This window comes from Eublepharis macularius, chromosome 8, assembly GCF_028583425.1.
Source record: "Eublepharis macularius isolate TG4126 chromosome 8, MPM_Emac_v1.0, whole genome shotgun sequence".
Lineage (NCBI taxonomy): Eukaryota > Metazoa > Chordata > Lepidosauria > Squamata > Eublepharidae > Eublepharis > Eublepharis macularius.
Window position 1 is genome coordinate 51,385,014 of NC_072797.1, and position 27,469 is coordinate 51,412,482.

The window sequence follows — 27,469 nt, forward strand, 5'->3', positions numbered from 1 at the left end:
ATTTAAGCAGATTCCTCATACTCCTCCACCCTCCTTGTTGATTTAACTTTTGGTGCTGTTTTTGTATTGTCATTAATGGATGTTTAATGCATTTTGTATTTATTTATGCACATTATTTATAATCTGCCTTTCTCATTGAGATTCAAGGTGGATTACATAGTATAATATGAACACTGACCAGAAAATTCAAATACAATCCAATAGGGTAAGGACAGCAGAAATTTGAAAACAAGAAGAAATCTAATACTGAGCTGAACAGAATAAAAGAAAGCAAGAACAGCTCAGAAACAAAACAAAACCCAACATGGAACTAGGGTGATGAGGGAAATAAAGGCAAGGACAAACATCCATTGTTCTGAGCTCCTTGGAGGAAGAGTGGAGTAAAAATGTAATGAACTGATGATTAAGAAAAACACACAGAAATAGATTTTCCTGGGTTCATGACAATTTAGCATGTTTGTATCACGGAACATGGGTTGAAAAGGATGGTATTTTTCAAAGATTGGCAAACATAACATGTCACCAACAGGGCAGAGGTAACATAAACATAAAATGAATATCAGAACAAGTTGAATGTGCAGCATATCTCATAGTTTCTGTCACACTGAATTTGAAAAGCATTTGTGAGTCTGGGCCAGGTGATTTGAGTTAAAGTAGGAAGGGACCGACGCCCGACTTACCGGGCGAAGGCTTTGCAGCCGGCGGCGCGGAGGAAGGAACGGCTGCAAGGTCCCGGCCTCTGCTTCCCGGCAGGCCCCTCGGTCTGGGCGGCCAATCGGTTTGAACTTTGGCCGCCCAATCAGGACTGCCGGGGAGCGGCTGCCGGGGGGGCGGGGCCAACCGCCGGACCTGGAGGGCGAGGTTCTCCCTCTGGTCCGGCGGCTCTGCATTTAAGCAGACCCGGCCCCGCCTCCCCGGCAGTCGGCGCCGGGACGCGAACGGGAGAGGAGCGTGGACACGACGAGAGGAAGAGAGAAGACGAGCCCAGCCACGCGTCGATCGGCTCCCTGACTTTCGTCGGGTGGGAGCGTCGCTACCGGAGGTCGGGTCTAGCTGAGCCCGCACCTCGGCGCGACGAAGGGGCGGAACACAGCGGCTGGACTCGCGGTGTCTCCTCGACCGTCCATCGTTCGGCTCCCTGACCCGGGTCAGGTGGGAGCGCTGCTGCCAGAGGTCGGGTTTGGGCTGAGCCCGCACTTCGGCGTGGCGAAGAGGGGAACAGCGACGAGCGGCGGCAGCAGGCCTCGTGGCTTCTGGGCCTGCGGGGGAATTTTTTTTTACCCCCCTCTTGTTTTTCCTCGTTCCCCTTCTCTTTACCGGTCAGCAGCTGCTGCTGTCCGGCGCCCTCCCCCTCCCTTATACGGGACGGTTGTGGGGGGTGGCTGAGGGTGCTGTGGGCTCCCCCCCTCCTCTAGATCTCACCGGGTGGCTTGGGGGCAATCCGTTTTTCTTGGGGTTCGGCCCTGATGGCACCCACTCAGAAGGGAAAGGGGGCCAGGCCCAAGGCCAGAACCGGGACAGCTCCTTCGGGGAGGGCTAGGATGCCTCGAGCCCCGCAGCAGGGGGGCTGCAAGCCTGCCGCATTGCAGCCGGCGTCTGGCAAGAAATCCCCGGGGGCACAGAAGGGGAAGGCCAAAGGTTCCCCCAGGGGGCCGCAGCGGGCAACCGGTCGGCGGGGCTCTCCCCCCCGCCAGCTCCTGAAAAAGGTGGAAGGGGCCAGAGGGCAGGCGCCCGCAGCAGGTCAACAAAGCAGAGCGGGGGCCGGGCTGGGGACAACAATCCTGACCTTTCCCCCAGCTCTCTCCAGGATATTGGTCGGGCCCTGGAATTACTAACAGCAAGGGTGGAGCAATTGGGGAACTCTGGGCAAGGGCCCGTGGAGGTCCACAAGGAGCCTGGTGGCCAGGCAGCTAAACGCAAGGCCAGCGGGGGTCGCCAGATAGCTCGATCGCCAAGCTCGAGCTCCACTGACTCCAGTCCCGAGCGGCAGCCTGCTAGCAAAAGGAAGAAGGCACCCAAGAGGAAGGCTCTTCGGCATAGGAGGCGAGAGGAGTCAGACAGCGGGGGATCGTCAGGTGAGTCCTCATCCTCGGGCGAGGAGACTCCGGGGGAGGGCTACTGGGAAACGGCGGTGGGCCCTGTGTAGAAGGGCCGGGGGTGCCAACTGCGAGGATGCGTGGGCGGTTTGGGATGCGAGTTCAGAACAGACCCCCCCTCCCTAAGTTGTTTACCGATGACGAGGACACTCCAGGCATTCACCTGACCCGCAAGGTCAGGGAACGCATTCTGGACGGCTATTATGTGGACGTCTTCTCCTGCTCAGGCCTGAGGCCGAGGACGGGAGAAGCGGCCCCCCATCCAGGAAAGAAAAAAAAGGGGCCAAGAAAGACGTGGCTGAGCGATCATTTAATAACTGGCTGGAGGGGTTTACAGTTTACATGGGGGTGGTGCAGGCGGCTTACCCGGACAGGGGATGGCATCTTTCCAACCACCTGGGTAATGTCCTTCGGGCCCGGGCGCTGGCAGGAGATGGGGCGGCCCTGGATTATGACGAGGCCTTCCGTAAGAGGGCCTCCCACAACCCCAGAGCCAGGTGGGACCTGATCAGCCAGAAACTGTGGCTGTGGCTGGTTGGCCCCCACATACTGGGAAAAGGGGAGGGCTCCCGGTCTGGGCGGTGGTTCGCCCGCCGGGAAAAATCCCGCTGGTTGTGCTGGGAATTCAATCAGGGGAAATGTCAGCGGCAGAAATGCCGCTATGAGCACTGCTGCGAATCGTGCTGGGGTTCCCACCCCTGCTCGACATGCTCCCGGGGCCCACTTTCCTCCGCCCCCTTTCGTGGCGGCCGGGCCTCCAACAGCGGCTCCCATAAGGATGGAGGTCCCGGCGCCAACACCGCCTCAGCCAGCAGTGGCAGCAAGTAGCCCCAGCGGCAGAGACTTGGGCCTGGTCTTCACCCCCTTGCGTGCTGAGCCCCTATGCCTGCTCCTTGCCCGCTACCCCAATAGGCAGGCTGCCGTCTACCTGCTCAAGGGCTTTACAGCTGGCTTTAGGATACCTTGCGTGGGGCCCCGTATAGCAACCACCTCCGGCAACCTTAAGTCAGCCATGGAGTTGCCGGAGGTGGTGGCGGCCAAGATAGCAAAGGAGGTGGCGGTGGGCCGGGTGGCGGGCCCCTTCCCTTCCCCACCTCTGCCGAACCTAAGGGTCTCTCCCCTGGGGGTGGTCCCTAAGAAGGCCCCGGGGGAGTTCAGACTGATTCACCATCTCTCCTACCCCCGTGGTTCCTCGGTGAACGACGCCATCCCACAAGAGCTATGCTCGGTGAAATACGCCTCCTTTGATCATGCCGTGCAGCTGGTCCGTTCGTGCGGCCCGGGGTCAGTCATGGCCAAGTGTGATGTGGAATCGGCCTTCAGGCTCCTGCCGGTCCACCTCCGGGATTTCTGCCTGCTGGGGTTCAAGTTTCAGGGGCATTGGTACGTGGATAAGGCTATGCCAATGGGGTGCTCGATGGCATATGCTGCGTTCGAGACCTTTAGCACTTTCATTGAATGGGCGGCCAAGGATCGCATGGGTTCCCCCCACATTACCCATTATTTAGATGATTTTCTGATAATGGCCCCCCCCGGGACCCCCGCTTGCGCTGAGCGGCTGAGCAGTTTCCAGTCGCTGGCCCAGGAGTTGGGCGTCCCCTTGGTGCAGGACAAAACCGATTGCCCAGCCTCTAGTTTAACGTACTTGGGCATTGAGCTGGACTCAGTGGCGGGCGTCTCCAGGCTCCCCTCAGACAAGCTGGCCCGTTTAACAGCACTAATCTCCCAGCTACTAGTCCGCCAGAAGTGCACTTTAAGAGAATTGCAGGCCATCATTGGGCACCTTAACTTTGCCTGCAAGGTGGTCTCCCCGGGGCGGGCCTTCTGTGCCCGCCTTTCCTGGGCGTGCAGGGGGGGCTCTTCCCCTCACCATCACATACGCTTGACACGGGGGATCAAGGAGGACCTGCGGGTGTGGCTAGGTTTTTTGTCAAACTTTAATGGTGTGTCACTATGGCAGGAAGCCCTCACCCCTGGCTCGGACCTGCAAGTTCGTTCAGATGCGGCGGGAAGCCTGGGGTTCGGGGTGTACTTCAAGGGCAGGTGGTGCGCTCAGCGCTGGCCCCCATCCTGGGTCACGGCGGGCATTCTCAGGGACCTCACCTTCCTGGAGCTCTTCCCCCTCTTGGTTGCTGTAACAATTTGGAAGGGGGAGTTCCAGGACAGACGCGTCCTGTTTTGGTGCGACAATCAGGCCTCGGTCAGAGTCATCAACAAGCAGTCATCTCGCTCTGAGCGGGTCATGCGTCTGGTGCGGCGTTTTGTGTTGGTTTGCCTTGCCTCTAACATCTCTTTTTCAGCACGGCACGTGGCAGGGGTAGATAATGGCATAGCAGACGCGCTGTCTCGCTTCCAGATGGAGAGGTTCTTCGCGCTGGCTCCCGAGGCTCATCGGACACCCGACCCATTCCCGGTGGAACTGTGGACATAAGAACATAAGAACATAAGCAAAGCCATGTTGGATCAGGCCAGTGGCCCATCCAGTCCAACATTCTGTCACACACAGTGGCTAGAAATCCAGTGCCATCTAAAGGACTGTCAGTGAGGCCAGGACACCAGAAGCCCTCCCACTGCCTTCCTTCCAGCACCAAGACAACAGAGCACCACCTCCCCACAAAGAGAATACCATCTATCTCCTGTGGCTAATAGCCACTGATGGACCTCTGCTCCATATATTTGTCCAGTCCCCTCTTGAAGCTGGCAATGCTTGTAGCTGCCACCACCTCCTGTGGCAACGAATTCCATGTGTTTATCACCCTTTGTGTAAAGTAGTATTTTCTTCTATCTGTTCTAACCCGACTGCTCAATAATTTCATAGAGTGCCCACGAGTTCTTGTATTGTGAGAAAGGGAGAAAAACACATCTTTCTCTACCTTCTCTAACCCGTGCATTATCTTGTAAACCTCTATCATGTCTCCCCTCAGTCGTCTTTTCTCCAGGCTAAAGAGCCCCAAGCGCCGGTTGGAGGGACGGTTGGAGGGACATCATCTGGGAAGGAATCAGCAGCTCCGTAGCGCCATCAACTCTGCGGGCCTATTCAGCGGCAGCGCAAAAATACCTCTCCTTTGCGTCAAGGGCGGGGGGCCAGCCCCCGTGGCCGGCATCTCAGGAGCTTGTGTTGCAGTACCTGGCCCACTTACGGGGCCGAGGGGTTGCCCCTAGGACCATGCAGCGGGACTTGGCCGCTATCTCCTTTTTCAGCAAGGCCCAGGGGTTCCCCGATCCCTGCTCCAGCTTTGCTGCACGCCGGGCGGTGGCGGGTTGGGGGTGGGTCGCCCCCCCCCCTCCCCGACCAGCGCAGGCCCATCACTCTGCCCATCCTGGATGCGCTATTACGGGAGCTGGCAGGCCTGTGCTGGTCCCCATTCGAGACCCGGCTATTCCGAGCAGCCTTTGCACTGGCATTCTTCAGGGCCCTCCGGGTCGGAGAGTTGGTGGCTAGCTCCCGCACGGACTCCTCTGGCAGGGCTCTCGCGCTGGCCGACGTGGCCCTGTCTCGGCAGAGGGTCACCCTTACCATTCGTAGGTCTAAAACAGATCAACTTGGCCGGGGAACGTCCATTACCCTGCGGGCCTCCCCACATGGGGTGGCTTGTCCCGTCTCCACCGTGCGGGAATACCTCGAGGTGCGCCCGCACCCGGCTGGTCCTTTTTTGATACATTCGAACGGGGACCCCCTCACCCGCTACCAGTTTGCCTCCGTTCTCCGTGCCTGCCTTCAGGCTGCTGGGCTCCCAGCCCGGGAGTTCGCCACGCACTCCTTCCGCATCGGGGCAGCCACGCTGGCAGCAGAGCTGGGCATCTCGCCTCCCCTAATCCAGCGGATCGGCCGGTGGAGGTCCAGGGCCTTCCGGTTGTACATCCGCCCCGCACGTATCTTGCATTACTAATTGTGTGGTTTTCCCCTCTCTTCATTCCTCAGGCAAGCGGAGGACGGTCTGGATCTGCGGCCACAGCATTGTGCATTGGGCCGGTCAGTACGCGACGGGTTCCGGATGGGGAGGCAACCTCGGCCTGGACCGGCACATCAACATCCTGTGGCTCGGCCAGCGCGGCAAGCGCTGGGAGTCACTTGTCCCAGTCATCGAACTCCAGGCCCGGCGGCGTGGCCCACCAGACGCACTGATCATCCAGCTCGGCGAGAATGACCTGGTCCAGCGGGGATGCCTGGACTTGAAGCTCTCCATGTGCAAGGATTTGGACTACCTCTTCTCCATCCTTCCTGGGACTTATATTCTATGGTCCGACTTGCTCCAAAGGCGTGTGTGGCGAGGGGCCCTAAACCCAGAGAAGATCGATGGCGGCAGGCAGCGGCTTGCCCGGGCCGTGGGGCACCACGTCTCCGCGGCAGGGGGGTGCCTCGTCATGCACCCGGACATTTCCTTTCACCTAGAGGCTTTGTATCGGCAGGACGGAGTCCACCTGTCTAGCTGGGGCCATGACATCTGGCTCCAGGACCTGAGGGATGCTTTGCTGGGGTGGCTTGGTTGTTAGGAGCTTTGGCGGGAGCCACTTGTGGCTCTTGTGGCGGGTAGCATTGGATCGGATCTCTATCCGGGGGACCAGGGCCACGGCTCTGGTTCCCTGTTCAGGGGATTCCCATACGGAATCTTGGGAGTGAGGTGAGTGGCAGACCCGGACGGGGATTGCGAGGTGCTCACTCCCAGGTGGCAGGGAATCAGGCAGGGGTATACACCCATCTGATTCCCCCTATAATGTCACTCCTTGGTGCCCCCTCCTTCAGCGGGGGTCCTGAAGGGGGGGAGGGCTCAGTGGCTGGCAGGCGGGCCAGCCTTTGCTTGAGATCCGATCCATATGCTTGCCAACGCTCCTTGTTTTTTTGTTTCTGTTCGCAATAAAGTTGTGGCCTATTTTCCTCCAGCTCTTGTTGTTTGAGTTCTTTGCGCGCCGTCCTTCCCACCGGGCTTAAGCATAGGCTGCAAGGGACCGACGCCCGACTTACCGGGCGAAGGCTTTGCAGCCGGCGGTGCAGAGGAAGGAACGGCTGCAAGGTCCCGGCCTCTGCTTCCCGGCAGGCCCCTCGGTCTGGGCGGCCAATCGGTTTGAACCTTGGCCGCCCAATCAGGACTGCCGGGGAGCGGCTGCCGGGGGGGCGGGGCCAACCGCCGGACCTGGAGGGCGAGGTTCTCCCTCTGGTCCGGCGGCTCTGCATTTAAGCAGACCCGGCCCCGCCTCCCCGGCAGTCGACGCCGGGACGCGAGCCCCACCCTCCACTCCCTGTTTTCTGCAGTTTATCTGTCACAGCTTTGCGGGTAGCATTGGATCGGATCTCTATCCGGGGGACCAGGGCCACGGCTCTGGTTCCCTGTTCAGGGGATTCCCATACGGAATCTTGGGAGTGAGGTGAGTGGCAGACCCGGACGGGGGTTGCGAGGTGCTCACTCCCAGGTGGCAGGGAATCAGGCAGGGGTATACACCCATCTGATTCCCCCTATAATGTCACTCCTTGGTGCCCCCTCCTTCAGCGGGGGTCCTGAAGGGGGGGAGGGCTCAGTGGCTGGCAGGCGGGCCAGCCTTTGCTTGAGATCCGATCCATATGCTTGCCAACGCTCCTTGTTTGTTTGTTTCTGTTCGCAATAAAGTTGTGGCCTATTTTCCTCCAGCTCTTGTTGTTTGAGTTCTTTGCGCGCCGTCCTTCCCACCGGGCTTAAGCATAGGCTGCAAATTAAAATGTAATTTCAGCTCTGTGTATGGCAGATCTATTGTTATATTTTAGAATGTACAAGTAGCAGATCATCAGCCCTCTGATATTACTTGATCATGGCCTTGAAGTACAGGGGCTTTTTATTTGTCAAAATTAAAATTGAGAATTGCTTTTTTACAGTAAGGTACCTGTTTTCTGTCTTAGGTAATTTGTCCTAGAGTGAGACGGGAAGAAGACATTCATAAACTTGCTCAGTTATACACTATATATTTAGTGTTCTAGGGAACAATCCTAAGCAGGTCTACTTGGAAGCAAGTCCCATGTTGTTCATTTGGGTTTACTCCCAGGAAAGTATCCACAGGATTGCAGCCAGAGTTGATTTGTACTTAGCCAGCACGTGATTTCTCTTTATAAACTACCCAAAATCATAATGTGAATTTGCAAAACCTTTTTAAAGCTTATTTTTCTTCCCTCCAGGATACTATTCCAGAATTACAGGAAGGATTTGTAATTGATATTAGCAATGTGCAATTGCTGGACTCTTCACTCACTGGAGGGCAGCCAAGTGTAAAGAGAATTGGTTTAGAGATAGCTGAGATAACGATTGAAGAGAATGATGATCCCAGAGGAATATTTAATTTCAATGCTACCAAGGTGAGGGCAACCTGAAGAATACCAGTGCCCTGTACAGTAATTACACTTGGTCCAAATCATCTGAAACTGTGTTCATATAGAGACAGAATGTAGGATCTTGTTCCTGAGGGACCGAAACAAGTCTTAGACTTAGGAAACAGCAAATAGATAGGACACTTTTCTATATACAGTTGCCTCTCAAGTATCTACAGCTATGGATGAAGAAATAATAGCAGCCCTAGTGTTACAAGAATGCAAGGATGGCCAGCGAAAAGCAAAGAATCCCAGTGGCAGTAGCAGGATATAGGGTATTTTATGGGGCATAAGCAGTATATTGGCAGGAGAGCAGCTATTGCTTGTTTGAATTCTGGTCAGTTGTATGATCCAGAGTATACAAGTCATTGGGTTCTGATGGGGTCATGAAACTTAAACTGTATCCCATGAAGAGATGGAGGCATTTAAATATTTCACAATGACTGATTTTAGCTTTTAGCCTAACAATCTTTATACATCAGTGGTCAATGACTAAATTCAGACATAATACAAAACTGTAAGAAGATTAAGACAGGATATCTGTGTTTGTACATCATGCAAAACTATATTTAGAAGTTTAAAAAAAACACTTCAAACCATAGTTTCAGATACTGGTTTGACACATCCTAACTAACCTTAGTTAATGGCATGGTGTGCATTCAAATAACACCACTAACTGTAGTTAGTTTCAGTTAAACCGTAATTTCATGTTATGTCTGAATGAAGCCAATATTACTGTATTTGAACAAATAAATGAAGGACTGAGATAATGTTTTTGACTTGATTGTTGTATTTTATGGCTTCCATTCCCAGTGAAAATGAGTAGTTTTGTTTTTTATCTCTGCCCAAGTGATGTCATTATGCATTGTTTATTTTTTCTTACCAGGATATAAGTGGAACAGTGGCTGGTTATGAGGTACCTCCACCAGAGAATATTCTTAAGTTACCAGTTGTTCGAAAGGCAGGCAAGTTTGGATCTGTACATTTGTATTGGAAAGCCACACCTGCCACTGCTAGCCTGGATGACTTTACACCACCATTTGGAAATCTGACATTTGCAGATGGACAAGTATGCAGGCATTTTATTGACTTGTACTGCTTTTGTGCATATGTTTATATAAGGCTATTTTTCTTCCCTTCATCCCATTGCTCCTTTCAGATTCAATAGGATGCCTCAATCACGAGGCACAAGAGGCTTCTGTGGGGGGCGAAGCAGCCTAATAAGGCCACTGTCTCCACCCTCCCAGCATTCCCAGATGCCTGGGAAAGCCTGGCTGCTTCCCCCTCCTTCGGGGAGGCAAATCCCAGCCCTCAGGCAAGCAGCTGTTGCCATGCCTGGGGAGTGCCGCATTCTTGCTGGACGGGTTCATGAAATTCAACCCGAATTTTTTTCTTGCCATTCTCCTCAGTGTTTGAATGCATCAGTAGGCTTTTAGATTTTTTTTCTTGCTCTATTTTATGATGTGGCTAAGGCTGATTCACACATTTCAGAGTCCATGTGGCTCACATGTGCAGACTGTCAACAGTTGCATGCCTGGAATTCTGTGCTTGGGATTCCTAGGCACATGGCAGCTCAATTAAGATTGGAACTTTGGGGCATGCGCTTCCCCTTTGTGCTGTTCACCAGATTGGAGGCAGCCCTTGAGAACAACTGTTTTCCTCATTGGGGAACCTCATGTGTAGTTATATTTTGCTTTTAACAGAGAGTGGGCTATAGGTGTTTTAAATAAAATAATATTGATGCATTTCAATAATCTGGTACTTGTCAGTTTCTATTTCCAGAAACTGTTAGGCTGTATTTTTGTTCTTTACATGGTAATTACAGTTAACCATGTGATGGAGTGGTCTTTTGGAAATCCTTATTATATGTTCCTTTTCTCCATGCTAGTTTTTAAAAAAATAATTAAGAACCCTGTCACATAAAAGCAGGTATCTGTCAGTAAGAGGAAAGCTTTCCCTATCACCTTACGAATGGTGACGTGAAGGAGTTTTCAGAATCCACCCATTGTCTTTAATTTTAAAGATGTTTGTATAACCAGCTTACTGTTTCTGACATGCAAACAATTAGAGCATACTCACATGGAAACTTTAAAACGCATTTGAATGGAAGGATGTTGAAAATCTTCTGGTCTCTGAAACATACAATAACTTCCACTAGACAGCTCCTTCAGTTATCCAATGCTTGTTCCACTTGTACAAAAATGGCTGCCTTTCTGCATTGTCCTTAATGATAAAGATGGTCTCTTGGCATCAGGTCCATATCCACTGCAGCAAATGTTTAACCATAATGTATGGTAGATTGGAACAATGTACTTCCATTCCAAAGATGTTTCAGGCTTTGAAAAAGAGAGAAAAAAACAAGCGTTTTGCACAGTTCTTTGGAAACAAAGTGGCAGGAATGCTGCTGCTTCATCCCTTCCCAGCTTCCCACTTTGCTATTTTGTTTCCAAAGGGCTGTTCAAAATGCTTGTTTTTTTCTCTCTTTTTCAAAGCCTGAAACATGCCTGGGAAGGAGGGAAAAGGAGCCATTTAATCCTTTCCTGGTGTTTAAAGCCAGGAGAAATGTGCAGCAACATTACAATGTTGCAATGTCACGATATTACAACATTACAACCCTTTCTTGCTTTTGAAAAAAAAGAGAGAGTGTGCATACCCCAAAGGAGGAAGGGAAAAACCAGCCATTTAACCCTTTCCTGGCTATTAAAGCCAGCAGGGAATAAGTAAACTCCTGCAAACATAGGATGCAGAACTGATACTGAAATACTTTAAAGTCTCCGTGTGAAAAGTACCTCAGTTGATAGGAGGATGCCTCTCCCCTCAGCTGAAAAAAGCAGCAGGAGTTTGAAAGTGGCAACACTTTTCTTGCCACACAAGAAAAGTATTGCTGCTTTCAAGCTGGCACCTTTTTTCAGCTGATGGGGGATCCCCCTCCCATCAGCTGAAAAGCAGCAGGCATTTAAAAGGGGGAAACCAGAAGTGCAAACCCCTATTCTGCAGACCTTCTGCTTCCCTGAAAGTGATGTTTTCACAAACCAAATGAACCAGTTCGCGAACCAGGGCAAGTTCATGAAAATCCGTGGTTCATTAAATGTGATGAACCACGAATCACATGGTTCGGATTTTTCCCAGCTCGTGCCCATCTCTAGTCATAATGATGCATTTAATATATTTCATTGTGTTTTTTTCTCCAGGAGACGGGAGTGATAGAGATCACCATCATAGATGATGACATTGTTGAATTTTTAGAAATGTTCAGTGTCACCTTACTTGGAGTGACGGGTGGTGCCAGGTTAGGAGATGACGTGCTGGTGGCTGTCACTATTCCACCCAATGACTCTCCAGTTGGAGTATTTGGGTTTAAAGAAACGTTTGTAAGTGAGATCGGGATGGTGCATTTGTGAATATTTGTGTGATCCTCGCTCAGTTTAGATGTAATGCAAAACCTTGATTTATTTTAACTATGGTTAGTCTGGGAAACAATCAGCTTACAAACAATCACCCAGAGTCCAGTTTGCCTTGTTTTTATCGCCTTCACTCTGGCCTATATCTCTGTACTTGAAGAGTATGAATGGATGTCGCAAAGGCCAGGAACGAGCCAGGATGTCCATAGTTGTATATAATGCACAACAACAGCTAAAGCTAACTGTGGTTAATAAGCCAACTTCACACAATTGTTTCAGTTCCTGGTTTGATAAAACCTAATTAACCATAGTCAGTAGACTAGCCTGCAGTCAAGCTTAAATAAACCATGTTTTTCTTTCTATACGTGAACTGAGCCACTGGCTGTGTAGTTATTGAACCATTACTTCAAAAATATAACTCTGAAGACTTTTAGTAAAGTGATGATCCAAAGTAAATGCAGTTACATTTCATAATCTTTAAAAAGTGCACGCTGTAAGGAATATGTAGAATACGACACCCAAGGTACAAAATTCTGCATCCTGGCGTGAAAAGTAAGCCTCTGCAGGATGGCTGTGGCATCTATTGAGGAGGGCCCTTTCTTTTGCACATATATTGAGTAAGCTGGAAGATGATGTTTCCTATCAGTATTGATAATAATATTTGGCATTTTTCTAGCCCTTTCAAGTGTCCAGAGTGCTTCTTGTATTTTATCTTGTAGGATATGCCATTATTATTCTTGTACTGTAGGTGGAGTGAGGCTGAGAAAGAGTGGCTTGCCTAAGGCTGTCTTGTGATCTTCATAAAGGCAAGATTGATGGCAAAGGGAAGATTTTAACAAGGGACTTCCTGACTCATAGCTCAGTCTTAGCCACTACTTTACACCAGCTTGCTCAGTTTAGTATGAGATCATGTGCCCTCCTCAGCCATTTGCTTTCTTCATGAGTGTGGGGTAGTATGGCTGTATTCTCTTTTACAGTCTCTTTTACAGTCTGATCAAAGTTCTTTCTTTAAGGACCGTGAACTTTGCCTTGGGTCTGATTATATACATTGTGAGCAATACAGGCTACTGCTGAAAATGAGTTTTCCCTTTTCTTCTTCTTCTCCTTAATGTATAGTGCAACTGATCCATGCCTTAAAATCATCATGTTGGGTGATATGGATGAGAATCTGGGAAACAGTATGGCAGTACACAGAGGATTTTGTACTGTATATTATGAAGAAGAAAACATGACACAGGGCTACCAATATTCATAGTAGCTCTGCATATCTCATAACGTGTAGTTCCACTTTCACAGACCATATCTGTGCGCTCTTCCTTTATCAGTGGCCAAGGTAATGAGAAGTACCACTGGTAATGAAGTACCACTAGCAAAGTTGCCAGTTTTGTTTTTGTTGGAGCAGCTTTTAGTTTCCTTAGGCTTTGCATAACAAAACAGAAATAAACAAGACAAAGTAGGAGGAAGGCTTCCAAGTACAGAGAATCATTGAGTTGGAATGGGCATCTAGTCCAACCGCCTGCCCAATTCAGGAACAGCCCAAAGCATCCTTGACAAGTATTCTTCCAGCCACTCTTTGAAGACTGCCAATGAGGGGAACCTGCTGCAACCCTAGGCAGCTGATTCTACTGCTATCACATCTTCCTTCCAGCTCTGCGCCCTTTGACTCCTGCTCTTCAGCTCATACTCAAGAGCTTGCGCCTCTGGGCATGCTCAGGCTTTAAGTACCTGTACGAACAGAAAGAAAACCAAACGCAGCGAGGCATTCTTCAGCTGCTGCTAGAATGAACAATTTATTTCCTACTTCCTCCCCTACCAGTAGTATTTTTTTCATATTGATTGGGTTTTAAATTGGATTTAAGTATTGTTTAGTTAACCTTATATTTATAAAAAAACTTGGTCTCTTATCCATTGTCCTACTCCAGCCACTGGATTAATCAGTTGGGTTTTCTTCTTTCCTTGTAGAATGGTTTTGCACAGATAGCTTAATTGTTAGAGAGGCTTATAACAGCTGGCTTTAAACGGAGATAAGATGTTATTTGTAGGCAGGATATTAAGATTCTCAGGTCCTTTGTTGCTAAGAGACTGCTTGCATAGGAAGGACACCAGGTTGCACCCTGATGACTCAGCCACTCGTGCAAGTTGAGTTGGGCTGTAATTCTTTGATAAATGTAATCAACAAATTTAATTGTTTTGGAATTGCAGTCATTCTTTCTGATGCGGAGGGTTTTTCACCAAGTATGTAAAATTGTTATTTATGGTTTTTGCTAGGTATCTGCCCTGTTTTCTACTTGAAAGATTTAAAAGAAGCAGGAAGCATGATGGAACAATCAACATTTTGAATGCAGAGAGAGGAGACTTGGTCTGATGTGGATGTGAGCACAGATTGAAGCTTCTGCTTCTCTTGTCTAACCTTTTTATCTTTTTTTAAAGGTAACAGTGAAGGAGCCCCAGTCAACTGATGATCCTGCTGCAAATGTATTTCTTACTGTATATCGGAGTCAGGGGGGCCAGGGAGAAGTTCGACTTATTTGGATTCTTGAAGAGACAGCTAAATATGATCTCACTCCCCTCAATGGAACTCTTCTCTTTGCTGAGGTACATCTGTTGGTTGATCAGTTGATTTTTCTCTTTCACCCCCCTCCCTGCCAGAGAAAAGCTCTCAATATCTTTTTCTGATATTGTGGTGAGCTAAAGACATTTAGGACTCTTCTTCGGGGTCCTGTTTTCTGGATTATAATTGGAATGCAGGAATTCAGTGAAAAATAATATTTGGATTCCAGCTACCAGCTTTATATTGCAGGTTTGAAAACCTGGGAGTTCAAGACCTCATAAATTCTGTTGCATGGATGCAGTCCTTCCTACACCACTACACTGTTACACCCCTGGGACATACCCCTCATGTAGCCCTAGCTAATACCTCATCATGTCAATTAGTAGATGCTGTGTCCAGTTGCTCCAATTGCATATTTATATGAAGCAGATATCCACAGTGGAATGCAATATACTTATGAATTTCATGTTAATGAGATTTGTCTTGCCTGTGCAGCAGATAGTCTTTGGAAAAGGTATATGTGATGGTATATTCAAAGTCTAATGGATCTTTTGAGATAAAGCTGCAAATGTGTGAAGTTAAATCTTGATACCCTGACTGCAGGGAGACTTACCTATTTCATATGGGTTCTGTGAAACCATGTCCCTGGGTGATTTGTGAATTTTATGTGTGCAACTTCTATCTGCAGTATACAGTTGGCAGCAGGAAGTGAAATGTTTTGGCCCTAACTTGTGCTAACTTTATGCACTGTCAAGTGCATTCTGTTGAATAGAAGGGCTGTAACTCTACTTACGATGTCACTGTAAATCTCTCCTACAAAAAATTGAGGATTTAAGACAGTATTCTTACTTATCTGGAGAAAAAAATGTTTTATTTAGAAATGAAGATGTTTGTCCTACCAATGAGTCACATTTTTAAGATGAATAATTTTCTGTTCCATCTTTCTAATACAGATGGAATTGGAGAAAACCATACATTTGCAGGCAATTCAAGATGGTCTTCTGGAAGCCAATGAAACTTATAATATTCAGCTGGTGTCTACTGATGGCACAGAGATATCACCAATCAGTGGCAAGTATACAAATTTTTAGTCTTAGAGGTTACATCAAAATATAATTATGGAAGATTGTTTGGTGTTATTTTTTGTTGTAACATCTTGTTATTCTGCTAATATTTCTTAACTAAGATTGAAGGTTAAAATGTTGTCCTGGAAGTGGAAACTAATTTTCAGTCTGATAGCTCAGTCTTCAACAGATATTGCTGTTGCATTTCAAATCTTTTTTCTTGTTGCATTTTGCATCTTTCCTGCCGCTCTTCTTGAAATGAAATATGAGAATTGGAGCTGTTATTCAAACCTGAAACATAAAATTGTGCCTTCACCTTGTGTAATCAATTTTATTCCAATATCTCAGTGTTTAATGGAGTTAATCACCTTGCTAACCAGATAACCAACACACAACTGAATGTTGAGGGGTACAGCTGAGCTAAGCCAAATACCTTAATTGGCTCAATTTCTAGAAAAGTGGTGGTAAAATGGATTGCTATTTAGTTGAAGCAAATTGCATATGCACATTCTTTCAAAGATGGTTGCAATAACATTAAGCTATCAGAAATCAACTGTTAGGATAGCCATGAAAAAATTACTGTTTGTAAGCCTTTAGTTTATTGAAGAAAAAGATGAGATCAGTCAGTCAGAGAGTTAAATAAAAATAACTTTTTTCATCATATTCTTTCTGTTCCTAGGTATAGCCACCATTACTCTGTTAGGGGATCCGGGAGCTTCTGGGGTTGTTGGGGTTGCTTCATCATCTGCTCATATTCTAATTGGAGAACCAATAGGAAGGTATAATGGAACTGCTTTTATTGGGTAGGTGATTTACTGATTTCTCCTTCTTTGTTGCAGAATAAAACTATGTGAAGTATAAATGCATATAACTTAATAGAAACCTCTTACTCTTATTTAAAATATTCACAATAACATTATAACTTTGTAATTTTTAAAATTCCTTATTCTGTTCAGAATGTCTTGAACTTTCATGAGTCTCTCTCTGGTCTCATTTATTTCATATTGAGTCATTCTCAAAAGTTTTTTTAAATTTTTATTTTTTAAATTATTTTATTAGTGCAAAACCAAAAGAAATAAAAAGCAAAGAGTAGAACATTAGAAAAGGGCAGGGGGCAGGGGAGAAAACAATACTGGCTACAAAAACACCATTGGCAAATCTATTCATAGATATCAAAATGTATACATAGATATCTCAAAAGTTTCGTGGTTTTCACTGGATGATGGGGGTTACTGTTTCTGAAATGACATTTTTTTAAAAAGAACATTTCTCTTCAAACTCTTAGTATTTCTGTAAAGAATATATTTCCTTTCATCTGGGGGAAGCAAAGACCTTGATGATGATGATGATGATGATGATGATGATGATGATGATGATGATGATGATTGGAGAAGGCTTGCCTTGAATTCTAATTTAAAGTGACCTGCAAAATTTCAGTTTTCTCCCAGAAATTGTTTTTTTCTTTTGAGTATAGGGTCACATCTGGTATTCTGGACACCACAAGGTACACAATTAGTTTGTTTAGAATGAACACATAGGATCAACATGGGGGAAATAACTTTCATATAAAACCAGCAACTCTTATTGCTATTTCCTATAAGAGGTACTTCCAGTTTGGGTTCTGGGTTTGTGGCTACTGTTGTTGGAGAAGCTGACATCTAGAAGCATTCTGAGAACGCCTAGAAATTTTTAATCTGCAGCTACAAGCCTGTGTATTATATTTCATTCTGTGCTTCCTCTAAGGAGCTCAGTGCAGCATACATGATACTCTTATGTTTTATTCTCACAACAACCCTATGAGGCAGGTTAAGCTAAGACTGATTGGTCAGTGAGCTTCATGACTGAATGGGATTTTGACCTTGGGTTCCCCAGTCCTAGTCCAATGTTCTAACCTGCACACTACACTGGCTGTCATTGCAACTGAAGATACGATTCGGGTATGTCAAGCATGAATTAATTTTAAGTCTGAAACAAAGTGCCAGTATGCCATAATAATACATACAATTTCAGAGGTCTGAGATACAGTATTTCCAGCGCACATAATTTACACACTCGGCTGTCATTTTGCTGTAACGTTTTTTGGGGGGTGGGAAACCAAATTAGGATTGGCTGCAGTGTTTTTGTTTAGAGGTGTTTGAGGTCAGAACTGCAGCAGTGGCACCATACTTGAAACATTGCTGAGTGCATGTTGTTGTCTGCAGCTTAGTACGTGGGCCAGGGATTTTTGGAGAGGTCACAGTCTCCTGGAATATAACGCCCCCTCTTCAGAAGGAATTTGCTGAAATATCAGGAACTTTGATTATGAGAGACAGACAGTCTGCTGCTGTTGTACTAATACAGGTATGAGCTATAGAATTAGATTTTGCAGTGTCCCATGCTGGCTAGAGAGTGTATCTTGGTTCACATTTAATAGCACAGTCCAGCCCTTTTCTTTCATGAGCCTTACTTGAAATCATTCAACTTGATGTTTTCTTTTTTTAGGCTCTAGATGATAGCTTCCCTGAGGAGAAGCATCAATACCAGTTTCATCTAACTGGTATCAGTGAGGGAGGAATCATAAACGAGTCTGCCAACACAGCCTATATCACAGTGGCTGCTAGTGACTTGCCCTATGGGCGGTTTGCATTTTCCCAAGAACTGTTGCAGATAACAGAAGAAGAAAAATGGGTATGGAATAGCTTTTCATTATTTAAGGTATAAATTCTGCATGTGGCAATGCCAAGTCAGGCTACAAATTTTTTTGCATACCCAGCATTGAGGGGGTGAGGACAAGGTGACAGAAGACACAAGATAACTTGTTGGAATTAAAAAGCCCACAACTTTTTGGGTTTATAGCTTATGGAGCCTTGGCACCACATAAGATGCAAGCATCAGCTGACCCCTCTGCCAGCCAATGACCCTCTTGCCCCCTCATCCCATTTGCTGAGAGGGGGAACTGTGGGATGACAGTAAGTGTAATTCCACATGGGAGCACACTTCTGCATGGATCTCTTGCCACCTGGGAGTGAGCATACCCCAACAGCTCCCAAGCTGGGCGTGTCCCTGCTATGTGTCACCCTCAAGAACCCTTAAGCAGATCTCCAGTTAATGTGGAAACTGGCTCACAGGCCACGTTTCCACCCCAAAAGTATCCATGCCCAGTGTCAAAAGCACCCCTACCTAAAGTTGTGACAAAGCAAGAAAACAGCAGACACCGAAACCCCAGTGTGAGTTACAAAAACTGAAAACCACTAGCCAAGGAATAACATCTCAAATCAGATCAACAATTGTACAGAACCATCAACCACCAGCACCACAGAGAAGGAGGGGTGGTGGGAAGCTGGCCAAGAGCAAAGTGTTGAGGGTCCCAGCTGGTTCCTGAAGATATACCCAGCCAGCAGACCAGAGGGAAGACTGCATCTTCCACGTTTACTGGCTGAATAGCCCTCCCCAGCGCAAGCCCAGCCAGCCTTCTGCTGACTGGCTGGTTTGGTGTTTTGAACCACAGGCTGCCTGCAGCAGACCCATAGAAGCTGCTGGGAGCTGCCGGGGATCAAGAATAATGGCAGCCTCCCTGTGCTGTGCCACACACACCCACAGGCTGCAAACTGGAGCCCTAGGTAAGTCTGGGGCCAGGCCTTCTCAGAAATACTCTGTAATGTAAGGTGGGCTTAAAATAATACAGAAATACATCAAAAGGAAATGTTCTATTGTGTTGTAAAAATAGGATGACAACAGACACTCTGAACCGAACTATAAAATGCTTATTAAAGGCATTTTTCTGTAAAATCCAAGCAAAACACAGATTATATAAGGAAAGAAAAGAGCATCTTTCTTGATTTGGGACCTAGCTCCTCCAGAGTCTCTTACTGAATTCTAGCCTGAATTGGAAGCAGTCTATGGGCTCCACTATGGGCTCCCAATTTGCTGCCAGGCCCAATTTAAAGCACTATGTAGCTGGGGGCCAGCATACCTGAAGGATTGCCTACTCCCATATGAGCCTACCGCTCTGGTCATCTTCAGAGGTCTTGTTTTAGGTGCCCTAACCATCTGAGGCTAGACAGGTGACAAGTCAAGAAACAGCATTTTCAGTAATGTGCTCAGTCTTTAGAACACCCCCACCCAACCCCAGGAGATTTCTCTATCTTCCTCTGTCTTTTTCTTCCACCAGTTGTTTTGTTTTCTTCTGTGTGCTACTGCCATGAGCTCAGCAGGTGGCCTTGAGTAAGCCAGTCCTCTCAGCCCCAGCTTCCCAACTATATTGTCTGAATAATAACAACACTGACTTAGTTCACTGCTCTGAGTGGGCACTAATCTGCCTAGAAGAGCAGTACATTTTTAGCAGTCATTTATTTATCATGTAGTTAAACTGAAGTGGATAGTAATGTATTCTGTAAGTATCTAGCCCAGCACATTGTGTCTGAGAATGATTATTTATTCATAGAATACTGATGAGACCCTAAACTACCAGTTCCAGGAGAACGTACTGGAAAGGCTTAATTCCTCTCCCAGTTTGTGTGTGTGTGTGTGTGTGTGTAGAGTGCCCTCAAGTCAGAGCTGACTTATGGCAACCTCTGGTGGGGTTTTCATGGCTAGAGACTTACAGAAGTGGTTTTCCTTTACCTGCCTTTGCAACCCTGGTCTTTGTTCAAGGTCTCCCATCCAATTACTAACCAAGACTGACCCTGCTTAGCTTCCGAAATCTAATAAGATCAGGCTCATCTGGGCTAGCCAGATCTGGGTCTCTGTTCATGAGTCAGAGTGAAATAAATCCTGTTCCACCATTAGAGAAGACACTCCCAGTTCTGAGAAGAGGAAGCAGCTTTTCCCTTGCTTTCCAAGTTCTAAAGGTTGGGGTCTGTTGAGATAGATTTAAGTGGCTAACTGCTCTTTCCTTTCTTCTTCCTCACTAATGTATTAGGTGAGGTGGGCAAGAGCAAGGTGTCCCACACAGATAGGAGGAAAGGGTAGGATCTAAGAACAAGGCAGAGATCTTTTTACTGCCAGGAGAGCCTTTCTTATCTTTTGTCCTAGTTTTAAATAGAAGGGAATTTCGTGCTTCCAGGTTGTGGAATGCCGTACAAACACTGGCTACCATTCAGAATGGCTCAGGTGCACACAAATTTTCAGACCACTATCTTACTAACAACTATTGATTTCCAAATAAATGAAGCTTGTCAAATTTGTATATCAGTTCTTATTTGGAAGCCATTACAGATTCCTGGAGAATAAAGGACACAACAGCTGTGAATCTGATGACAGCAGGAGTGGTCTGTACAAGAGAGTGCAAGCATGAACACATACTTTGCCTGGGCTGATTCCAGACGGCCCTCCCCATCCCGAAACGTCGCGCGTCATCGTGCGGAAAACGCGAAATATCGTGTTTTCTCGCGCAAGTTTTGCGCGACGTCGTGCAAAACTCACGCGAGAAAACACGATATTTTGCGTTTTCCGTGAGATGACGCGCGACGTTTCGGGATGGGGAGGGCCGTCTGGAATCGGCCCAGGTGTCCTAAAGTAGCTGATGCTCACATCAGGCCACCACATTGCTGTTTTTCTGTTCAGAAGAAGATGAAATTTGGAGGAGCTGATGGAAAAAGCAGGTTTCTCCACTTGCCCTTGGCCTGCAGCCTGCTGTCCAAAAGTTCTTTCTTTAGGTTGGAGGAAGCCTCATGAACAAAGCTTACCACAAGACATAAGGCTGCTTCCTTCCAATGATTTTGCCCCATCCTTCTTCCTTAGTGCAGTGTTCCATTCCTCCCTCCCCCCTCCTGCTGTGGTCCATTTTGTTCATGATGGTCTCCTATCACTTAGAGAGGATTGGGCGGGGGGACCAACAGTGGCATGCTGGGTAAATGAAGGGAAAGATCACCAATTCCTCTGAGATTTTCCACTGTCTATCAGAATTAGATATACCAGAATTCCAGCCTTAGAATTAAACCATTAGATTCTTGGAAGAATAGCTGAAACCTTAAGAAATGTTTGTCTTCCACAGGCTAATATCACCATTTTCCGTTCCCATGGACATTATGGGCAAGTTCATCTCTGGTGTCAGGCACTGAATGGAACTGCAATGGAAGGCATGGATTTTACTGTCATGTTGGGAGAGCTTAAGTTTGAACCCAATGAAACAGTGAAAACCCTTGTTACTGAAATTCATGATGATGATCTTCCTGAAGGCCCTGAAGACTTTTCAATAGAAATTACCAAAGTGGAACTACTGGGAAGGTAAAAATGACTTTCAGTGTATGGGAAGAAATTAACTACTGCAACAAAATGTTCTTTGTATAGTACTGTTTGCCAAAACTAATCTTACTTGATGCTCAGGATTCAGCAACAGATCACAAGATACAGATGTTTGATCAGGTCTAAAAGAATGGATATACTGATTTCCCACCGTCAAAATTAGTATATATAGTAATAAAGCATAATTTTTATAAGTTAACAGCATTTCAGAAAAGAACACATGAATGCAGTCTGTACTTGGGTAATAAAGCTGTGTTCCGGAAGATATTTAATTCAGATGTTTTAAATGCAAGATACTGCAGCTCTCCATATTTAGATGTTTAAATACTGACTTATTTGTTTTTGGTCAGTTATATCTCAACAAATATTTGGCTCTACAATGAAAAAATCAAAAATTACAATAAAACAGATGACAGTCTAAATCTCCATACTAATTTCTGTGAAATCTTGAAAGTCACCATTTGATGCAATTTTACTGGCATCAAATAAATAAATAGGTACTTGAAATATATCCTTAAAATATATTTTAAAATGGGTAACAGAAAATTATCTGATTGTAAAGTTAGAAGTCAAGCAGTGGGAAGAAGGAGAAAAAAAATACTTCCATACTCATATTGACCAACAACAAAACAAAATGCTGGGGAGACAAAGTTAGATCTTAACCTGATAGCAAAAACTCCTTATAGATGAATTTGAGAAGGATCTGTTGCACATGGTGCCTTACATTGCAATCCCAAGCAGAGTTACTCCAATATAAGCCCATTGAAATCAATTGGCTTAGCTTGGAGTAACTCTGCTTAGGAACGCACTGTTTTGTCTAGGAAAGGTTATGCATACAGATGCCTGCTGGATCAGAGCAACTTATTTGGGAATAGCTTCCACTGCTATCGGGTTTTTTTCTGTTGGTAAGTGATGGCCATGTGAAATTTGGTTCATATCTTTCCCCAGCATTTTGTGTATGAAGCATAAAATAAAGAGATTAAGAAATCAGCAGAAGGTGCTTGCTTATAATTGTATGGATTACAGGAAGATTGTCAAAGTCCCCGATTCAAACTGTAAAGAGCAAGTTTGGTGTAGTGGCTAAGAGCACAGGACTCTTAATCTGGAGAACTGGGTTTGATTCCTCGCTTCTTCACTTGAAGCCAGCTGGGTGACCTCAGGTCAGTCACAGCATCTAGCTCTCTCAGCCCCACCCACCTCACAGGGTGTTTTGTTGTGGGGATAATAACAACATACTTTGTAAACTGCTCTGAGTGGGTGTTAAGTCATCCTGAAGGGCAGTATATAAATCGAATGTTATTATTATTAAAGGCATGGCTAGAAAGGTTGAAACCCATATATAAAGGAGCAGGAAGAGGGACATATGGGGAGTCTAAGCACCTTGTCTAATTCCTTTGTATTTCCCTTCACATACTCTTGCAAGTGGGTTTGATTTTACAATAAAAGAACACGGACTGCAGGTTGATCAGCCCCCTGAAATAGGAAATGCCTCAGTTGTGAGAATCATTATATCAAAAAGTGACAATGCAGAAGGCATAATTGAATTTGATCCACTTTACACAAGCCTGCAAGGTAAGTTAATATTTTGCTTCATGCTGCATTCTGCAAGAAGAATTAGAGTAATCATCATTAACATAGAAATAATACTATCTATTCAGAATTCTGTATCTGATTAACATACTTATGTTTTCCTGTGAACAAAGCAGAGAACAAAAGTGTAAAAACTGCTCCACATATGACAGAAAGAGGGCCAAAAACTCAGTATATTGGTATCAGAAAATAAAATAAAAAATCAGCTCTTTAAATAATCTAAATGTTTAATTATACTACAGAATTATACTACAGAATGTTAATTGCTCAGTTCCTCAGTGTCCTATCTTAGTGTAATCCTTGTACAAAATCAAGTTTCTGTACATATGTATCCTACTAGAACAGTAACTTTACACACCAAAAGATGCTACAGGCACGTTTCCTGCTGGTGTATAAGCTACTGCCAGGGCCGGATCAAGGGGGAGGCAGGGGGGTAGTCTGTCCCTGGCACCACCAGGGATGGGGCTCCAGGAGCAGCTGCCAGCTGCCAGAGGGCGGAGGCAGCAGTGCGGGCAGCCTCACAGCCCCCCGCGCTGCCTTTTGCCTGCTCCGCAGGATGGGGCGGCCGGCTTGCCGCACACCCCCTGTCCTGTGGGGCAGGCAAAAGGCACGAGTGGCCGCACTGCCTTTTGCGTGCCCTGCAGGGCAGGGGGTGCGCGGTAAGCCGGCCGCCCCCTGTCCTGCGGGGCAGGCGAATGGCGTGGGCGGCCGCACTGCCTTTTGCGTGCCCTGCAGGGCAGGGGGTGCGCGGTAAGCCGGCCGCCCCCTGTCCTGCGGGGCAGGCGAATGGCGTGGGCGGCCTCGCAGTCCCCCGCGCTGCTTTTGCCTGTCCTGCAGGGCAGGGGGTGCGCGGCAAGCTGGCTGCCCCCTGTCTTGCGGGGCAGGCAAAAGCAGTGCGGGGGGCTGTGAGGCCGCCCGCGCCATTCGCCTGCAGGGAGGTGAATGGCGCGGGCGGCTTCCCAGCCCCGAAGTGACGTCATCACGCAGCGCGGGGAGCGTGCGCACACAGTGCGCGCACGCAAGGTGGCCAGCCAAGGGTTGCCCCGGGTGTGGGCAACCCTAGATCCAGCGCTTGCTACTGCTCTCACTGAGCCAGGAAGCAGATATTGCTGTGAACACACTGTTCACTGATTTGAAAGAGTAGTATTTATTTATTTATTTACTTCAGATGGTGATGGCAACTCTACCAAACTGGCCATGAAGCCTTAGCCCTGGGTTGACTCAGCTTTCTTGTTCAGCACCTCTAACACCTTTGTATTCTACTACAGCTCCACCTTGATTATGGTTTGCTCCATCTTTAATACATGGATTTTGTTCCATTGAATGTCACAGATCATCAAGGAAAGGAACACAAGGATTAAAAAGAGATTACTCTTTCTCATTTCCCACATGTGCAGACTTCTATAACTCCAAGAATTGGGGATCCTGGGAAAAGTACACTTTGATGTTGCCACGTAAAAATTACATCAGTGATATAATAGAAGCTTCTTCAATAATAGGCTTTTATTTGCTTTAAATGGTAAAACTAAAACATAAGATTTTCAGCTTGCAGGACACTAATGAATGAATTTCTGTTTTTTCTCATGGTACAAAAAGGTGCCCTTAAGTACCACAGAAACAACAGAAAATTGAAACTCTTCATAACAAGTCCTTTTGTGCCAAAATCTGGAAAATTAAATGTGTGTTTGAACATACACAAATTTTGTAGGTGTTTCTTCTAATGTCTTTTTTATGATACAGAACTACCCACTTCAGTACCATAGAAACAAAAGAGTAACACAAACCCAATCAAAACTAGCTCTTTCCATGCCAAAAAAATATAAAACTCTAAACATATATGTTTTTTCAGGAAACAAAAAAGGAGTTTTGAATTGCTTTCTTTCCATTATCTTTCCCCATTTCTCTTTTATAACACCCAAGTGTGCTTTTCCGTAGATTCTTGAATGTTGTTGTTACATACAGAGGTGTGCTCCTCTGAAACATTAAAGCAATTTTTTCCATATTGCCCAAAGTTAGTGTGAACACTGGGAGAAAAATGGGGGAAATTAAAAACACAAAGAAATGACAGTGCCTGTCGGGCTGCTTATTGATTCTCCAAAAGGTTTCAGTCCATGATAGTTGGGAAGAAAGGATTACATGATCATTCCCTAACAAATATCAAGTTTCAAGATGTATGCCGTAAGCTGATCAAAATTATAATTTTGTGCAGGTGATGGTGGTGTTTCTAGACAGTTTCTTGAACATCTCCTACTCAAGTAGCAACCAGATGGTGATGTACATTGACATAATTTAGAAAGCCACTCTTTCTATTTATTTTTTTTAAGTGGAAGAAGACATTGGGTTAATAATGATTCCAGTATTGCGAAGACATGGGAATTACGGTTATGTGACAGCAGATTTCATATCTAGAAGTATTTCAGCTCTTCCTGGTGGTGTTGACTATAGTATTACAAATAACTCAGTCACCTTTAATCATGGCCAGAACCAGAGTTTTATCAACGTTTTGATCATAGATGATGATGAAAGGTAACGATATTAATACTATTGAATTATTCATTTACTAAGCAATAATTATTCAAAAATTCTGTGTTAGGCTTTTAATGTGATTTTAACTGGAATTTGTGATTATAAAAATGGGTAAAGCAACTTCAAAAATATGAAAATATCTCACGCCTATGAAATGAAACCTTACCCTTACCTTTAAGTCATAGTCGGTTTATAGTGACCACAGGTGGGGTTTTCATGGCAAGAGACTAACAGAAGTGGTTTACCATTGCCTTCCTCTACAACCCTGGTCTTCAACAGAGGTCTCCCATCCAATTACTAATCAAGGTTGACCCTGCTTAGCTTCTGAGATCTGACAAGATCAGGCTCACCTGGGCAATCCAGGTCAGGGCATGTAGTGCCTATACTGGAAAAGTAATCTACATTTGAACTGTGTAGCAATTATTGAGAATGCAAAATAGAAAACTACTATTATTGTAGTCTGCCCATTTGCTTTCCGATTTTTTTCCTGTAAATTTTTCTCATGAAGAAATCAGACTTCATATCCATGTAGCTGTTAAATAATTCATTACATTTCAGTCTTTATCCTGATCTTCCAAGGATCTTCAGGAAGCATACACTGTTTTTCTTTCTTCAATTTTATCCTCACAATAATCCTGAGAGGTAGCTTAAGTCTTGATATGTAAATACAGCCACAGCGTTACTCAGGAATATATAAAAGCGGGTTTTTTTCTGGGAAAAAAGGTGGCGGAACTCTCAAGAGGGAAATGAGGAAGAAACACATGGGATTCTTTGAAATCATATTATTTTCAAGCACTATTGCCGAGTATTTTCAAGAGGTGCCGGAATTCCGTTCCCCCTGAAAAAAAGCCCTATATACAAGTGATGTAGCAAATTACTGGACATTCAGATTTCAGTGACAGTGATACTTCAATTATCAGGTTATGTTTGGCAACAAAATATGATCATTTCTCTTGTCTCTGGAACAGGGAATATGATGAGCAGTTTGCAATCCATCTCATAGGAGCCACTGGAGGAGCAGTCCTTGGGCTCCACCTAGTGAGCCAAATAACTATTTCTAAGAGTGACTCTCCACATGGGACTGTTCGATTCCTCAATCAAAGCCAAATAATTCTTCCCAATCCTAATGTGTCATTGACGCTGTCCTTGGTGCTGGAAAGAACTGGTAGTTTGGTAGAAGATACTCAGGTATGCCCTTTCTTCTGCATTTTTGTTTGTAATTATGGACTCTTGATAGCAATACGTATACTTATGATAAAATGATCCCTTCTTATTGAAGTCTTCATATCAGATTGAGTGTATATAGAGGAATCATATATGGCATATGTATGCCACTGAACGTAATAAACTTTACGGAGAATTCTTCCAGTTCAGCATGGACTAGTATATTGAAGGGCTTCGGTTTAAATTTATTTATTTTTATTTATTAATTTGATTTTTAGCCCTCCCTCCCCGCGAACAGGCTCAGGGCGGGGAAATATATCAGTATCTGTGCTTAGCAGAGGAGGATATGAGTGGACAAACCTATAAATCTCTCTCCCAAATTCTATCTAATATTTTAATTTGAGTGATTGCCAAGGAAGTAGCTTTCTTTCGCTTCTAGTTCCTGAGCAAGAAAAGTGACTGATGGAGGTATTAATAGTACAAAGTGTGAATGTGGTTTTGCAAGGTTGTGTTTGCTGATA

At 45.9% G+C, this 27,469-nt stretch overlaps 1 protein-coding gene across 1 annotated transcript in view; it reads left to right on the forward strand.

Moving 5' to 3' along the window:
- Positions 1 to 27,469, forward strand: part of ADGRV1 (adhesion G protein-coupled receptor V1) — a 428,595-nt gene that overhangs the window by 157,594 nt on the left and 243,532 nt on the right. The window contains exons 56-67 of the mRNA XM_054987564.1: positions 8,239 to 8,415; positions 9,314 to 9,496; positions 11,619 to 11,798; positions 14,259 to 14,423; positions 15,333 to 15,450; positions 16,123 to 16,246; positions 17,645 to 17,783; positions 17,925 to 18,110; positions 21,418 to 21,650; positions 23,092 to 23,240; positions 25,583 to 25,784; positions 26,753 to 26,972. Of these exons, the coding sequence (XP_054843539.1) occupies positions 8,239 to 8,415; positions 9,314 to 9,496; positions 11,619 to 11,798; positions 14,259 to 14,423; positions 15,333 to 15,450; positions 16,123 to 16,246; positions 17,645 to 17,783; positions 17,925 to 18,110; positions 21,418 to 21,650; positions 23,092 to 23,240; positions 25,583 to 25,784; positions 26,753 to 26,972 (2,076 nt within the window). The remainder of the gene's footprint in view (positions 1 to 8,238; positions 8,416 to 9,313; positions 9,497 to 11,618; positions 11,799 to 14,258; positions 14,424 to 15,332; positions 15,451 to 16,122; positions 16,247 to 17,644; positions 17,784 to 17,924; positions 18,111 to 21,417; positions 21,651 to 23,091; positions 23,241 to 25,582; positions 25,785 to 26,752; positions 26,973 to 27,469) is intronic.